Source organism: Tiliqua scincoides, chromosome 1 (assembly GCF_035046505.1).
Source record: "Tiliqua scincoides isolate rTilSci1 chromosome 1, rTilSci1.hap2, whole genome shotgun sequence".
NCBI lineage: Eukaryota > Metazoa > Chordata > Lepidosauria > Squamata > Scincidae > Tiliqua > Tiliqua scincoides.
In genome coordinates, this window is record NC_089821.1 from 134,825,969 (window position 1) to 134,841,617 (window position 15,649).

Consider the following 15,649-nt stretch of genomic DNA (forward strand, 5'->3'; position numbering starts at 1 on the left):
TGTGAAAATTGCCCATTGACACCCACTCTCGGCTTCCTGGACCTCAACCAGTTCCTAATCCATGAGAGGACCTGCCCTCTAATTCCCTGACTGTGGAGTTTTCTCAGCAGCCTTTGGTGAGGGACCATGTCAAACACCTTCTGAAAGTCCAGATATATAATGTCCACAGGTTCTCCCGCATCCACATCTCTGTTCACCTTTTCAAATAATTCTAAAAGGTTTGTGAGGCAAGACTTAACCTTACAGAAGTCATGCTGATTCTCTTTCAGCAAGGCTTCAGCAAATCTATGGGCGCAATCCTAACCAACTTTTCAGCATTGGCATAGCTGTTTCATTGGGGCATGTGCTGCATCCTGCAGTTGGAGGGCAGTCACGGAAGCCTCCTCAAGGTAAGGCAATACGTTCTCTTACCTCGGAGCTGCATTGCCCTTATGTCAGTGCTGGAAAATGGGTTATGGATTGCGCCCTATGTGTTTTAATATTTTATCTTTGATGAGGCATTCCACCATCTTACTTGGCACAGACGTTAGGCTGACTGGCCTATAATTACCCAGGTCCCCTCGCCTTCCCTTTTTAACAATAGGCGTAATATTTGCTATCCTCCAATCTTTTGGCACCGTGGCCGTTTCAAGGGACAAGTTCCATATTTTAGTCAAGAGTTGCATATTTTAGTCAAGTTGTTAAAACTTCATTCTTCAGTTCCTTAATAACTCTAGGGTGCATGCCATCAGGGCCCAGTGACTTATTGATCTTTAATTTGTCAATTAGGTCTGAAACATCTTCTCTCTTAACCTCTGTCCAACTTAATTCCTTGGTCGGGGGGGGGGGGCGTTCAGGCAGTGGTATCTGCCAGAGGTCTTCTGCCGTGAGGACAGATTCAAAGAACTCATTTAATTTCTCTGCCATCTCTAAGTCTCCTTTTAACTCCCCTTTTCCTCCCTCACCTTCCCGCTTCTCTGGTGGGTTTCCTGCTTCTAACGTATTTGAAGAAGCTTTTATTATTCCCCTTAATGTTGCTGGCCATGTGTTCCTCATAGGCTCTCGAATCACCTTCTTACATTTCTTTTGCCACAGTTTATGTTCCTTTTTATTCTCCTCATTCCGTTTACGGGAGGAAGCTACCTTGCCCTTTATGGCCTTTCTAACTTGGCTTGTTAGCCATGCGCGCACCCTCCTGGATTTAGTTGAGCCTTTTTTCCATTGCAGAATACACTTCTGCTGGGCTCCTATTACTGTTTTAAACAACTTCCACGCACTCTGGAGAGATTGGACTATCTTACCTTCCCTTTCAACATCATCCTAACTAGCCTCCTCATTTGAGGGAAGTCCACCCTTCAGAAGTCAAGGATTCTTGTGTTAGATTTGTTTGGAACTCTTCCCCCAACATGCATGGTGAAACTAATTGCAGCATGGTCACTGTTCCCCAATGGCTCAGTAACATATAATAATAATAATAATAATAATAATAATAATAATAATAATAATAATAATAGTAATAGGTATTTATATACAGCCTTTCTTGGTCTTTATTCAAGACTTTATTCAAGGCGGTTTACATAGGCAGGCTTTATTTAAATCCCTTATTAAATAGGGATTTTTACAATTTGAAAGAAGGTTCTTTCTTTCAAGAACCACTACATTCAGGTGTTTCATTCCGATCTTGCTTCACATTCTGGCCTCTATCCTCCCACACTCAGAGCAGATGGAAATAGCTCGGCTTCACCTTATCAGCTGCTTCAAGGTTGCACGGTGCCGGTGGCCTCGAACTGGCGACCTTGTGGATGTTATCTTCAGGCAGACGGAGGCTCTACCCTCTAGGCCAGACCTCCTGCCCAGGTCCTCTCTAACCAGGTCCTGGTTTACCTCTCTAACCAGGTGCTGAGTGCCACACAGTACTAAATCCAGAGTTGCCTGTCCTCTGGTGGGCTCCATGACTAGTTGCTCTAAAGCACAGTCATTTAGCATGTCAAGAAAACCAGTTTTTCTTTCATGACCAGAGCACAAATTGACGCAGTCGATGTGAGAATAATTGAAGTCCCCCATGATTACAACCCTGTTCCTCTTCGACACCTCCCTGATCTGTTTCCTCATTTCAAGGTCCCCTTCTGGTTTCTGGTCTGGAGGACAATAGCATGCCCCCAGTATTATATCGCTCCTTGAACCTTGTAATTTAAACCACAGCGATTCTGTGGTGGAGTAGGACCCGCCTTCCATCTCTACTTTGCTGGATTCCACCCCTTTTTTTAACACAAATGGCCACCCCACCACCGTCTCTGTCCCTCCTATAGAGTTCATAGCCCGGGATTCTGGTATCCCACTGGTTCTCCGCATTTCACCATGTTTCCGTTAGGCCCTACCACTGGAGCTAGCCCAGCACTGGCTGGCGCTGGGCTAGTGCCAGTGGAGCTCCAGATCTCTGCTTCTCGGTGGTCATGCTGCCCATCAGGCAGCAGAGAGGTAGATGGGGCGTGGGGCAAGGTGGAGGGAGGGTGGGGTGGAGGCGTGCTGGGTGAGGGTGCAGGGTAGGAGGGAGGCGGGACAGATGGAACTTTGCTTCACTGGATCCTGAGCCTCCGTGTCAGGCTGTCCACCTGACACGAAGGTTCTAAATTCTACCATGGGTCGAGTGTAGAATCGAGTGGCTCAATGGGGCTACTCACTTTACCCAGGGGAAGGGGACAAAAGTCCCCTTTGCCCAAGGAGGCAGTGGCAGCTGCCTGAGGCACACTGGATACAGCAGCAGCATTTTTTGCACCATCGCAGCCCCGTGCACAAAGCAGCTCAGGACTGGGCTGTTAGGCAGTTCTCCACAGCAGCTGGATATAGCTATTAAAATCCCATCCCTAGCAAGCAAGGGAGGGGTGGGTAGGGAGCAGATCCTTGGCCTCTGAAGAAGGTGAGTTTTCTTATTTTTCTTCTTTTTTTATAGGAAGTCACATATCAGAGCTAGGAAAGGTAAAGCGCACGAGAGACCACGGCTGAAGGAAAAATAATCCTAGAAAGTAGGGGCTCACCAACCAGGAAAGCCAGGAGCCCTGTGATGAACCTGCTGTCCAGTCCAAAGCAGGGAGTGGTGTGGGCATGGCCCCATTTCTGCCAATATTATAATGGTCCACTTCTTAAAGACATGAGGTAGAGACCTCACATTGAAGATGTTTGTCCTACCCACCCAGCCCTATCAGGGTAGTTATGTGTTGTTCTCACACCATGTGCTTCACATTGCTCCACTATCCTACTGCTATAAACACTAAAGGCTTTACGGTACATACCACTGAAAGGTAATATTAGAAAAATTAATGATGGCAAACTGGCCCATGTGCTGGGTGTCAAACAGCATAACAAAATACATGACTGATGCAATATCAGTAAGCATTGGTGCCTGCCAGTGGTGAGCAGCATTAACTGTCCTAATTTCATTCTGTTAAAAGGCGAAAAATGAGGACAACTAGAAACGTGAGTTCTATGGATTTCAAGAGCTGGGGTGACCCGACCTGGCTTTTACCGAACAAGGGATACTCTGCTACCAGGAAGCCAGAGTTCACCAGTATGTCCAGTCTTTTGCCAAAACGACCAGTAAATGGCTCATCAGTTTGGAAATCAGCAATAAAATCTGCTTCCTAATAATACCTCTGAAGTGGATTCATTGTACTAGATTGTAAAGCTAAAAGCGGTGTGGTGACATTAGCTACAGTTAACAGTAAATATTTTGAAAGTAACCAGGCTAAAGACTGGCAAATATCAGCCAGACAAAAAAAGAACATTAGAGTGCAGTATGGAGAAGTTGTAGAGATTACCTGTACTTTATACCTTCAAGTTAAGAGTCATTGGCCACCTTGGAAACTGTAGTTCAATAGGCCGCTTTGGTTCATATTACTTCATAGTTGGATATCAAAGCATACAACTGTTTTCTGCTGCTTGATATGCCAAGAATACATAAACTAAATATTCTACATACTTGTAAAATTATTTTTCTGGTCTTTGCTACAGTAAGATGAACTCTCAAATTGATAAGCAGTTGCTTCCCCTGTTGTTCATAATGCAAAATATATGCACATTGAAGGAAAAAGAAAGCTCTAAACAAGCATTTGGCTTACTTCCATAGAAGCATGATTCATTCAGCAGTTTGATTTAGTAGCAAAGAACTCTGATAAACTGAGAGTTGGGAATCTTGCACAGAGATGGATTGAAAAACTATTAAACATATTAATGGAGCCCCCCCCCCCAAGACAGGGTTCATGTAGGAGATGTTGTAAGTTACAGCTTAATATCTTTGAGTTACATGGTACAGTTGCATAGTAGTTTCATATTTTAGACGAGTAGTCAAGGTAGAGTCCAAGCATCTGACTGAGATAAAGTCGAGCTTGTGGCAGTCAAGATAGAATGGCACTGATATTGCAAGTGGCAGTGAAGTTATAAAGGACTCGGTGAAATTTGTCCCAATAGGATAGTCATCTAGAGTTTGAAATCCTCAGGTGGCATCTAGTAAACTTAGTGAGACTGAAGCAAAATGAATTTCCAGCCAAAAGTATTGGCTGTTCTCCAATACTATGTTATCGGGGTGAGCCTCACTGCGTGTAGCAGTTTGTGAACCTGCTTATTACTGTGTACCAAGCTTCATGTTTCAAGTTGTAAATTGTAATAACTGATATTTAGTTGATGTTGGAATAGTGCCTTTAGAAGTTACATTAAAGTTACCCTTGCTTAGGCGGCAGGGTCTGAGAACCAACTCATGACCAAGTTAGCTGAATTAATGTGATACTTTCTCCACACAATGTCCAGGAAACATAGAAAGGAGAGCAAATGCCAGAGGCTAACCTCAAATTAAGACTTACTGAAGTGAACCTGTTGAATTTGTTCTGATGCACATTGGCCAGCTGAACAGCCCCTTTTGTTTCTCAGCATGTTCTTGAAACTAATGGAGTATGTTTGGATCTACACTCATTCTGCTTATGGATTTTGCCCTCTTCCAGATGTTATCCTGAAGTGTACTGACTACAAATAAGTAGAGTAACCAACATAGCACTAATACCCTTTAAGAGTAAGGTGGTAGCTATTTTTTTTAAATCAAAAGTCCCAGTGGAGAGATTTTTGCTTTTTCTACACAACAAAGTATTTTGCAAGTGACTTGCAATTTTTTCTTACTTCAATTACTATAAGCAACTGGTTGAAATGATTATTTTAATGAGAAATAGTAACCCTTTAGGCTTGGTTTGCAATTTTTAAAGTAATAAAGTATTATGTTGTTCTCTCACCAACAAGATTTGAACATTTTGTTACATTTTTGGTATTTCTGAGTTTTCATAATTGCACTGGACTCAGCTAAATGTGCAGTTGTTTGTTTTTTTTCTTTTCCCAGAAAACGTCATGCACAGTTTCATAGAATTTGGAATGTCATTCTGGTACATACATTCTCTCTCTCTCTCTCTCTCTGAAATCATCTTTTTTAAAATTTTGTGTTAGAAACAATGAATCACAGAAAACTATTATATTCAGGCTGGGTTTGCAATTCTGTTGGAGCTGATTAGGCAAGATAACAGATACACTTCAGTTAGCGTTCAAAATTGAAAGCAGTACTTAAATTATCAGCAAAGCCAGTTAAAAATGTGTTTGTCATGGATTTGCCTTTTTACCTAAAATCCCCAAATATTACTTTTTGTATTCCTAGCTGTGAGCATGGTTTACAGGGAGTGCTTCTTTTGAATGTCCTACAGAAAGGAATCAGAGCTGTGCTAGATATCTTTCAGTCATCTTTCACATAGGAAGAGTTTGAGATGGGTACAGCTCTAAGAGAAAGGACTGACTTGCTGCATATTTAATTTCACAAAATCCCATGAGCAATTCTCATAATGAATGTAATTTACAATTCCTAATTTTTTTCTTGAATTCAGGTCCTTTATTATTCATTATTTTTTCACATTCAGTATCACAATAAAATTGGCTTTAGAAAATCAATATTCCTGTATATGGACAAATTACATTAATAAACTTATTATATGGAACATCCTGTCCACAATCCATAGAAAGTTAGTTGTGCTTGAGTCCCATTGAAACCACATCTGTTATATTCAAGGTGGTTTGCAGTTTTGTGGAACTGATTAAATAAGATGCAACCTCAGTCAGTGTTTGTATGAGACTCAGGGCCCAGTCCTATCAGGTTTCAGCCCTGATGCTGCAACCCAGTCTGATGCTGGGTGTCACAAATGTTCCATAAAGCATATTTGTGACACCCTTGGAATAAATGGCACTGATGGGGAGGGCCTGCGCTACTCTGTCAGCGCTGCTGAAGGAACACCGGCTGCCTCTGCCAAAAGGATAAGCACTGGGCGGTGCAGAGGTGGGGAGGCGTTCTTGGGTGGGGGAGGGCAGAACAGGAGGGGCCGGGACCAACAGAGGCCTTCCCTGCTGGCTCCTATGCCCCATGTCAGACTTGGAAGCCTGACATTTAGCTGGCACAGACTCAAGAAGCCCCATTGGGGAGGCTGGGGTTTTACTCAGGGGATGGGGATGAATGTCCCTGGCCCAGTGGTTTCCCTGGCCCCGCAGGATACAGCAGCAGCCATTTCGGCACCGCTGTAGCTTGCAGCGCCGGGAAGGATACAATTTGGGCTGTAACTTTCTCCATATTGGAGCCTTTGGCAATGATGAGTTTTCAAAGGTCCACATTATGTGAGGACCTGCAAAAAAAACACCCAAGTATTTTTAACAAATAATTTAATTTTAAAAATGGAAAGTATCACAGAATTTTATTCCTTTTTCAACCACACTGTCTCAGAACATCATTAACAGAATGGAATTAGAGACATTAATTTCCTTCTCAATACAGAACTAAGAAATAGTACTCTGTGTTGGTTTGTTTAAGTGTACAAAAGCAGGAAGGAGCAGAAAGTAGATCGGAATCAACTGGAAAATTATAAAATAAAAAACTGTTGGTTCAAGATCATATTAAGGCTGAAACAAATTCATACTTTAAAATGAATGGAAATTGGACATAAGGCTCTTAGATTGGATTATGCAGTTTTTAACCAGTTCAGATGCAGTATTCTCACATTTTCATGTCAGTTTTTCTGATATGCACCCATACTTTCCCTGCATTTTTTCTGCTCCCATGGTCTTCCTGTAAGACCATAATAGGTGACACTGCAACCATTTTTACTGCTTAAGTAGCATAGGTAGTAAATGATGGCGATATACAGCAATACATACCATCCAATTTAAGACAAGTCTTATCTGGCACACTATGGCTGCAATCCTAACTACACTGTCCTGAGAGTAAGCGCCACTGAACAAAATAGGACTTACTTCTGAGTAGACCTGGTTAGACTTGTGCCCTCAGTGAGATAATGCATCTGTACCGGCTATCTACCTCATAACTTAAGCCATGTCTGAAGTTCCAATTTCCAGATGTTTTAAAACACAAGTTAGACATTAACAGCCTGAATGTTATCTTAAGCTGAAAGATTTTTTTATTTTATAATTGGTGGCCCTTAAATTTCAACTCAGTGTCATTCATCATATATGCTACAGAATTTAGCAACAACAGAACTTAAGTCATCTAAACCTGATTCTAATGGCTCTGCAAAGATGCTTTATTATTCAAACAGACTGCTTGCCTTTGGCAGCACAGCAGCTAAACTGAGCAGAAGGAGACAGCAAATATTGCTTGTCCAACCTCATGAAGTCCACAGCAGCAGAAGAGATAAGGCAAATCACCAGACAGTATGTTTCCTCCCTACTCCCACACTAATGCTAATGCCTTGGCAACACAGCATCTAATGGAAGAGACAAGAGGCTGGATGCTTTGAGCTAGAACAGTCATGCAAGAGCAAGGTAGCTGCTGCAGAGGCTTGCCAAAGGGCATATGTGATGCCTTTATTCAATCAAGAGGCTTGCAAAGGGCATATGCAATGGCTGCCAGTACTTCCGGACAGGCAGCATTTATTGTGAAGAGGTACATGTTTGGAACCCAGCCTGTGTAACACAAATAATTAGTAGAAATTTAAAATGCTGTCAAAGCCGTAGAATTGTAAAATTGTACAGCAGATTGTTTAGATTTAAAGGGGAGGGTGGGGAGGAACACCACCCTTGGTATCCAGTTGAATTTTTGATCTGATCTACATCAAGGAAAGTCAAAAGATATGATTTTGAGGAACAAACTTTGGTCACAAACTTTGTATAGGTTGAGCCTGTTTATCCACGGATTTTATATCCACAGATCTGGCTCAACCTGAACACTCTGAAAGTGACCAGCTGTGCTCCTGTCACCTCCGAAGGGCTTTCTGAAGCCTGAAGAGGCTGCACACTTCATAATGAAGCCCAGAACTAAGAAAACATGAGGGCTAGAAAACATGAGGGAAAGAAAGGCCTCAGAATGCCTTAAAAGGCATTAAAATGTCACTTCCTATTTTCAAGGGAAACCGCCAGGCTTCATTCTGAAGCCCACAGAAGCCGTGGGCGGACTCGTGCAGTCTCTGCAGGTTTCAGAAAGCTCCCCGGGGTAACTGGAGCACAGCTCCGGTCACCTTCAGGGGGGTTTAAAGGTGCAGAAACCATGGATTTGGTTGTCTGCGGTATTTGGTAGTCTCAGGAGGTCTGAGAAACTTGCAGATACTATACACAAATCCCTTCTCAAGGAAAAGTTTTTAAAACTGACTCACCTATTTAAATCAGATTTTTCTAATATATGGCCAAAATACACTTGACACCTGTTAGACTCTCTGTAGCAAATTTCATATTGACTGGAAAAATAGTGTGGTTTTTAGAATGAATGGAAAGTTCCATCTATACAATAGTAGAATACCAACCCCCTCAACACACACACACATACAGACACACACACATAGCACTCCAGCCTTAATATATAGTACTCTTGTGAATAATCTCCGGGTGATCTGCAATACATCCGGAAGGTTTCTGATGTGCAACACATTAACAACAGCAAGTGGAATTCTAATAAAACTCTCTGCCGTGCCTGGCCTTGAGCTAATATCTCAGCCTCAGTATTTCTCACTTGTAAAACATGAGTATTGCTTAGTTCCTTTTGACCAGGCTTTTGTGCAACTGCTGACAAGCTTTACAATGTTGTGTTCAAATCCCTGATCTGTAGTAGCTTGGATGTAAAGTTGTCATCCCAGTGTATGGCTCAAAGGTATAGTAGATAGCTAGTCACTATTTTATACCTAGCTCTGGTTGGTGGACCTTAGGCTTGTAGTTAAAAATACAATATATCCTGCAAGCCTGAAGTCTGTCTACCCCTGATTTAAAAAATCCTGAAGTGCTAGGAGTTCAGCCTATAATCTCTAAAATTAATATTTTGAGATGAAGGTCATGCGAACATCATTTTCTAGATGTGAAATGAAATTATTCTAGCTGGAAAGAAAACCATTCTTCAATCTATATATTAATCTAATTAGTAACATTTTTAAACATAATTTTTAAAATGCCAGATTCCTAATTAATACTTTTAAAAGTCCTGAAAATAGAAATATTGGCATCAGCTATCAAAAGCTTCAAAATCAATAAAGGCACCATGCTACAGTATCTTATATACAGTACATTTTACATTGCATAGATTTCCACCAACATAAGCATGCATAGCAAAGAAATAATGTACACTAGGTAGAACTGAGAAAGGAGTCTGTAGCAAGAACTGCTCTCTCAGATACCCATTTGACATGTTGAATGATTTATAAAACATCTTCCTTTCCAATGTGCATACTTCATCCTATGGTTCTTGGTTCTTTCAGAGGGGTGCTTTCTGGTCAAATAACTGCAAATCAAAGCGTACCCACACTTCTCCTGTAGGTACCTCATGCAGCAGTAAATGCTTAGTTGTAGGTCCCTTGCTTTCCTGCTCAGTTCTGATTTTGGCTACTGGAACTTCAGTACGCCCCAGGAAATCTGTTGAACAAAAAAATGAGCGAAATCAGTAACTATGAAATGAATAAATGAGAAGAAATGAAGCAGAGTTCAAATGAAAAAATAAAGATAAACGAAAACTCATTAGGGGCTATTCAGAAGCTGCTTTTGTCCCTCTATGCACAGTCAGGTCAGGAGCCAGTGCTGGGCTTATGTGCTCTCTTCTCAGCCTCCTTCATCACATGTAGAAAGTGTACCAGGACCAGTGAATCTGATCACAAAATCTTGTAGGGCAGGTGTTATATTACACAGGAGTTACACAGGTTCAGAGGGAGAAATAGTATCTGACCACCCATTTTTATCGAATATCAAAGAGCACCTATTTGAGCATTTATCTAGATACTTACATGTCATTTCTTTGAGGCTAAAGGCTGCCTATCTTACACAGTATATGTGTGCCTATACACCATCCACATTTGTGTTAGGAAGATGAGCTTGTAATGGTTGTTCAATTTGTCTTGTTGTCCCCTGATTCTACTTTCAGGTGAAATGAAGGTGTATTGCATACATGAAAGAGAAGAGGTACTCGAGCAGACAACATCACATTAAAAAAAATTATAGTTTCGCACACGGAAAGAAGGAGCATTTGTATAATAGAGGGCAGCTTGATCCATAAATGTTCTTTCCAAATCAGAAATTCCAGGGCTAAACATTACATGCACTATTGTATTGTATTGTATGTATGATTACATGCACGATCTTCCAAAAAGAAGAAACATGTTTGGGAGTGATTGGGTATGCGGTGGATGAATGGATGCTTAAATTGTCTCACAGCCCAATCCTAAGCATTTCTACTCAGAACTTATTGTGTTCAATGGGGCTTACTCTTAAGAGCGTGTGGATAGGATTGGAGCCTCAGTCTTATCTGCTTGTGCCTTAAGCCCAGCTTATTTTCCCTTCCTTGGAGTTCCAAATGCATGTTTGCAGTACAACTATTTGCATATAATGTCTAGTTTGGCCTCTGTGATGTCAGCTTGTAGATTCTAATGGATAACATGCAGTGGTGTCTCCTGTTAAAAGAAATGCTCATGCACACTTGCTACTGTGCAGGATTGTTATGCAGAAAAAATCTGTTCCAGAGTAGCACTTGTGCTAATGAAAACATTGCACATGTTCCACTATATCAGGCACATACTCATACCTCTTGCAAAAGCTAAAACGTTCCTCTTCTGCTATTGGTTGGGCAACACTGCAGAGCACTGCCACTAAAACCCATTCCATAAGTGTTATTATGGATGCCAATCTCTGTTAACCATTGAAGAAAAGTCTTACCATGCATTGAGAACAAAGCTAGGCTTTATGAATTATTTGGAAGAAAACAGATATTAGCTCTTGTTTGGGCTTATTGGTCATGGTCTATGAAGATTTTAATTTCCCAACATTTCGCCCACAACTATAGTGGCATTTTCAAAGGACTTGAGGTGAGAACCACAGGCTGTTTGCATCACCCCAGATCAACTGAGAGTAACTGTCCACAGATCTTGTTCACCGTGTGTTCCTTAAAGGACTATGTGCTTTCTTTCCACAGCCCAGTTCTTTTCCTGTTCCAAATTCCTGAATCCTAGCATTTCTAAGGGCTGATGCTCAAAGTCTCCTCCTTCCTGTTCATATTGTTCCAGTGTTTTTGTATCTTTATTGCTTCCCTGTAAATTTGAATGTGGTATTGGGTGGTCATAGACAATACTTGTGTACTTTGGAAATCCATCCTATAGCCTGTCTTTGCCAAGTGTTCAGCCACCATTGACTTGTCAACCTGAAGCAACCAACAGTGCCTCTCATGTTCTTTTACCATGGTGTTCACTGCAACACTGTGAACAAGAAGAAGACTTTAAGCATCAGCAATGCTTGGCTACCATGCTGGGCAGGAGGTCTGGTCTAGAGGGTAGAGCCTCAATTTGCCTGAAGATAACACCCACAAGGTCACCAGTTCGAGGCCACTGGCATCATGCGACCTTGAAGCAGCTGACCAGCTGAGCCGAGTTATTCCATCTGCTCTGAGCGTGGGAGGATGGAGGCCAGAATGTGCGGCCAAATCAGAAACATCTGAATGTTGTGGTTCTTGGAAGATAAAACCTTCTTTCAATTGTAAAAATTCCTACGGGGATTTAAATACCCTGCCTATGTAAACCACCTTGAATAAAGTCTTGAATAAAGACCAAGAAAGGCGGTATATAAATACCTGTATTATTATTATTATATTATTATTATTATTACCAGCCCTTAGAAATGCTAGGATTCAGGAATTTGGAACAGGAAAAGAACTGGGCTGTGGAAAGAAAGTGCACAGTCCTTTAAGGAACACACGATGAACAAGATCAGTGAACACCTACTGTCAGTTGATCTGGGATGAGACGAACAGCCTGTGGTTCTCACTTCTAGTCCTTTGAAAATGCCCACCATAGTTGTTGGTGAAATGTTAGGAAATAAAAATCTTCATAGACCATGGCCAATAAACCCAAACATTTCTTACTACAACACTACAGGCACAATCCTAACCAGGTCTACTCAGAAAAGTCCTATTTTGTTCAGTGGGGCTTACTCTCAGGAAAGGTTGGTTAGTATTGCAGCCTACAACACTTACTACAATAGTACCGGCCATGAAAGCCTTAGATTATATGTCAGATATTAGTTCACTGTATTTAGAAGAGAGAATTGTCTTTTGGGTAATTGTCACAGAGCTTGCTCACCCCAGGCAAAGTTTGCTTCAGTTACCTAACTTCCCATGGAGCATTGTTTTTTATTTCTTAATGGGGGGTCTCCCCCAGCCACTGAGCAGCCGTGGCTGTGGGCCCAGTTGTGGGTGTGCTTCGAGAGGGGGTCCTTACAGGTAGTGGCCTCACCCAGGACCAGAATGGGGAGGGGGTTGCTTCACCCAGTGTCTCCCACTACTCAGCTGGGCTGCTCCTTCCTTGGGCTGGGGACAAGGGGGGAGGGCTTGGCTCAGTGTTGGTGCCCGCTTCGTCTAAGTGGTTGGGTGTGTTCATGGCTGACCTCAGCCTGGGCAGACCTTAAATAGGCTTCCTCCTGGGCAGTGCCACTCCACCATCTGCCTAACCTATCCCCTGCATTCCATAAAGGCCTGGGCCCACTGCGGGTAGCTCCTTCCCCTGTCACATCTGACCATCCTCTATTCTCTCCCCTTTGCCATATCTCCCAGTGCTGTGCCAGCCTGGTCGAGCACCCTTCCTTCTGCATCATCCCTGTGGCCTGGTGCCAGTGGCACCGTTGCAGTATGCGGATCTCCCATGAGGCTATGTCCAGGTTCCACCCCATGGGCCAGCGTTGTCAGTCACAGCTCATCTCTCTAGCCAGGTAAGCCCACCCCTGGACACTCGACTATGGGAAGGAATATTTATGTTGCTGAACCACAGAATGCAATTTTTCAGTTCCTGCTACCAACCTCTGATATGGTCCAGGTCAGAGATATGAGGTAGGCAAAAACAGTAAGAACAGTGGCTTGCCAGTGAGCATTTAGTTCCTCCCCACAGCTGCAGAACCTGAATTGATAGGCAGTGCTATGCTTCTGAGCCCATCGAATTTCCAATCATTGACATGACAACACATCTAAACTAGACTGCTAAACATCAGATGATGCCTGACTTGCTTTTAAAATTAGTGTACTTACCATCAGGTGAGAAATGGTCTCTGTCAAACACCGTAATACACAACACATCTTGATAAAGATCCTTGATAAAGAATTGGCAGTTAAAATTCCATTTGGGGTTCAAAGTATCTGGCAGCATCCTTGTAGTATAGCTCTGTGACCCCAAGCTGATCTCACAGTATGGACTGCTTTTCCCTTACAAAAAACAGAGAAGTGTACACATGAACCTTTCATTTAAAAATGATCTAGGAAAAATAGACTATGCTAAGGACTCTCTACTTTCATTAATCTTCCATTTATATTGCTCTAATTCTGTCTTCTACAGTACCATGCAAAATACTATGTTAGCACATGGTATTTCATCTCCAAAAATTTATATTTGGTGACTATTATTTCTAACACCCAATCTATGCACACTAGGTAGCTTGAATTAAATTACAGTATGTAGCAAAGCATACAAACATTCATCTCTAAAATTATTACCATTAGGTTTACATGCTTTTAGTTCTGTTGCTTCAATCACTTGCACCATCAAACGTCCTATTCCTGAACTCTTCTGTAATCGAGCTGGAAAATAACAACAAGCAAATTGGAAAATAAAGCCAGAAGAGCAACATATGGATCACTTCACAGTTGGTGTACTTGCACATAAACTAGTTCACTCACCACAATAGTGGCACTAAGATTACACTGAAGTAGTCTAATGAAATATAGAAAGGAGTAAGTAGCTTACTAACTCGTCTGTACAAACCTGTCTGGGATGCAACCGATGACTGCTTTTCCACTAATATTCAATATACAGAATTCTGCTCTCAACACAGCTAACATTACAACTCAAGAACAACTTAGCATGAGATGGCTTTTCAGCTCTTGTAAGCATACCCTTGCCTTAAGGTTCCTGAACATTGGATGTGGGATTCATAATATATAATGTTCATTCAGGTAAAAAGGCAGGGGTGGGAACTGAGTCGCGAAAAAATCAGTGTTTTTTGCTGACTCGTGTACACTTGAGTCACATGCGTGGAAGACTTAGCAAAACACTCAAGTCAGGGGCCTCTTACTCATGAGTTGCCATTGCTCGGGTGGCATGAGCCACCCACCAATTGCTACTGCTTGTGATACCTCCATCTCGCCCACAAAAACTTTTTGCATTGCTTCAGGAAGCTGTTTTGTGCTAGTGTGAGGAGCAGCAGCAGAGTACACTATGTTCAAAGATGGGCCGGGGGGGCAGCAAAATGGTTAACTTCTTTTTGTTTGCGCTTAAAATTGCAGGATTGTGTGATGCAGAATTGTAACAGCTTCTGCAAAAGTTTTCTAGTTGACCTGGCTTAGCTGGCTCAGAAATACACAGGAGATGCCTGCATGTCTACAGAACTCAGGGGAGGGAGGTGCTTCCTCTGGGCCCCCAGAGTATCGATTGGATGGAGGATGCATCTCCGGGAGAGGGAGAGGAGCAGCAATTTTTCCTCACAGGGACAAGTGGGTTTTGCAAGCAGGAGGAGGGGCTGGAGGAGGTGGGGGAAAGCCGAGGGGAGGCATCACTGCTACTGATGATTGTGGGGGTGGAGGAGAGGGCTAGGGTGGGTGAAACAATTCTCTGACATCTCCAGTCCCCAGTACAGATCAGGTGTGTCTCTGAGTGGCGCAGCACACACTGGGCAGGCAGCTTAGATGAAGTAGAGCTGAGGTGTGTTGTTCCTCACGGCATAGGTGCTGTCTGCTTGACATTAGGGGGGTTCTCCCAGCTGCTAGGCTGCTGTTATTATGGGACGCCTGGATGGATAGTGGGTACCTTGGTCCCCCAGAACACCCCTCCTTTTTTCTAGAAACATGCCTGAAAGTAACTGTCAGTCACTGTGTCTGAGCAGCATGTCCCTCTCCAGCCTCCCCTGATTCCACCTGCCTGTGCTGTGGCTAAACTCACAGGGTCTACCTGGACTTCCCCTCCATGCCACTCTGTGCCCTCCCCCCTTGCAGAGCTGGGATGTATCCTCCCTTCCTCCCTGTCATGCCTGATATGAAGGGGGGTTTCCTTCATCATGGCTGGGGTGGGAAGAGGTTGGCACAGTCTGCATTGCTGCCTTAGATGGGATGGGCGAGGACAGTGGGAGAGTGTAGAAAAGAGGCGCC

At 42.8% G+C, this 15,649-nt stretch overlaps 2 protein-coding genes across 4 annotated transcripts in view; one reads left to right on the forward strand and one right to left on the reverse strand.

Moving 5' to 3' along the window:
- Positions 1-15,649, forward strand: part of LOC136657645 (protein FAM228B-like) — a 63,249-nt gene that overhangs the window by 45,058 nt on the left and 2,542 nt on the right. The window contains exon 11 of one of the 3 annotated variants that reach the window (XM_066634683.1): positions 3,429-3,847. The exons of 1 other annotated variant lie outside the window; for it this stretch is intronic. In XM_066634683.1, the coding sequence (XP_066490780.1) occupies positions 3,429-3,621 (193 nt within the window). In that variant the 3' untranslated portion in view covers positions 3,622-3,847. Of the gene's footprint in view, positions 1-2,929; positions 3,848-15,649 lie in introns of those variants that run through there. One more of the 3 variants, XM_066634704.1, reaches the window with a different exon arrangement.
- The window catches only part of ITSN2 (intersectin 2), a 130,706-nt gene continuing 121,751 nt past the window's right edge, over positions 6,695-15,649 (reverse strand). The window contains exons 37-39 of the mRNA XM_066634544.1: positions 14,003-14,086; positions 13,541-13,714; positions 6,695-9,897 (exon numbers count right to left, since the gene is read on the reverse strand). Of these exons, the coding sequence (XP_066490641.1) occupies positions 9,740-9,897; positions 13,541-13,714; positions 14,003-14,086 (416 nt within the window). The 3' untranslated portion in view covers positions 6,695-9,739. The remainder of the gene's footprint in view (positions 9,898-13,540; positions 13,715-14,002; positions 14,087-15,649) is intronic.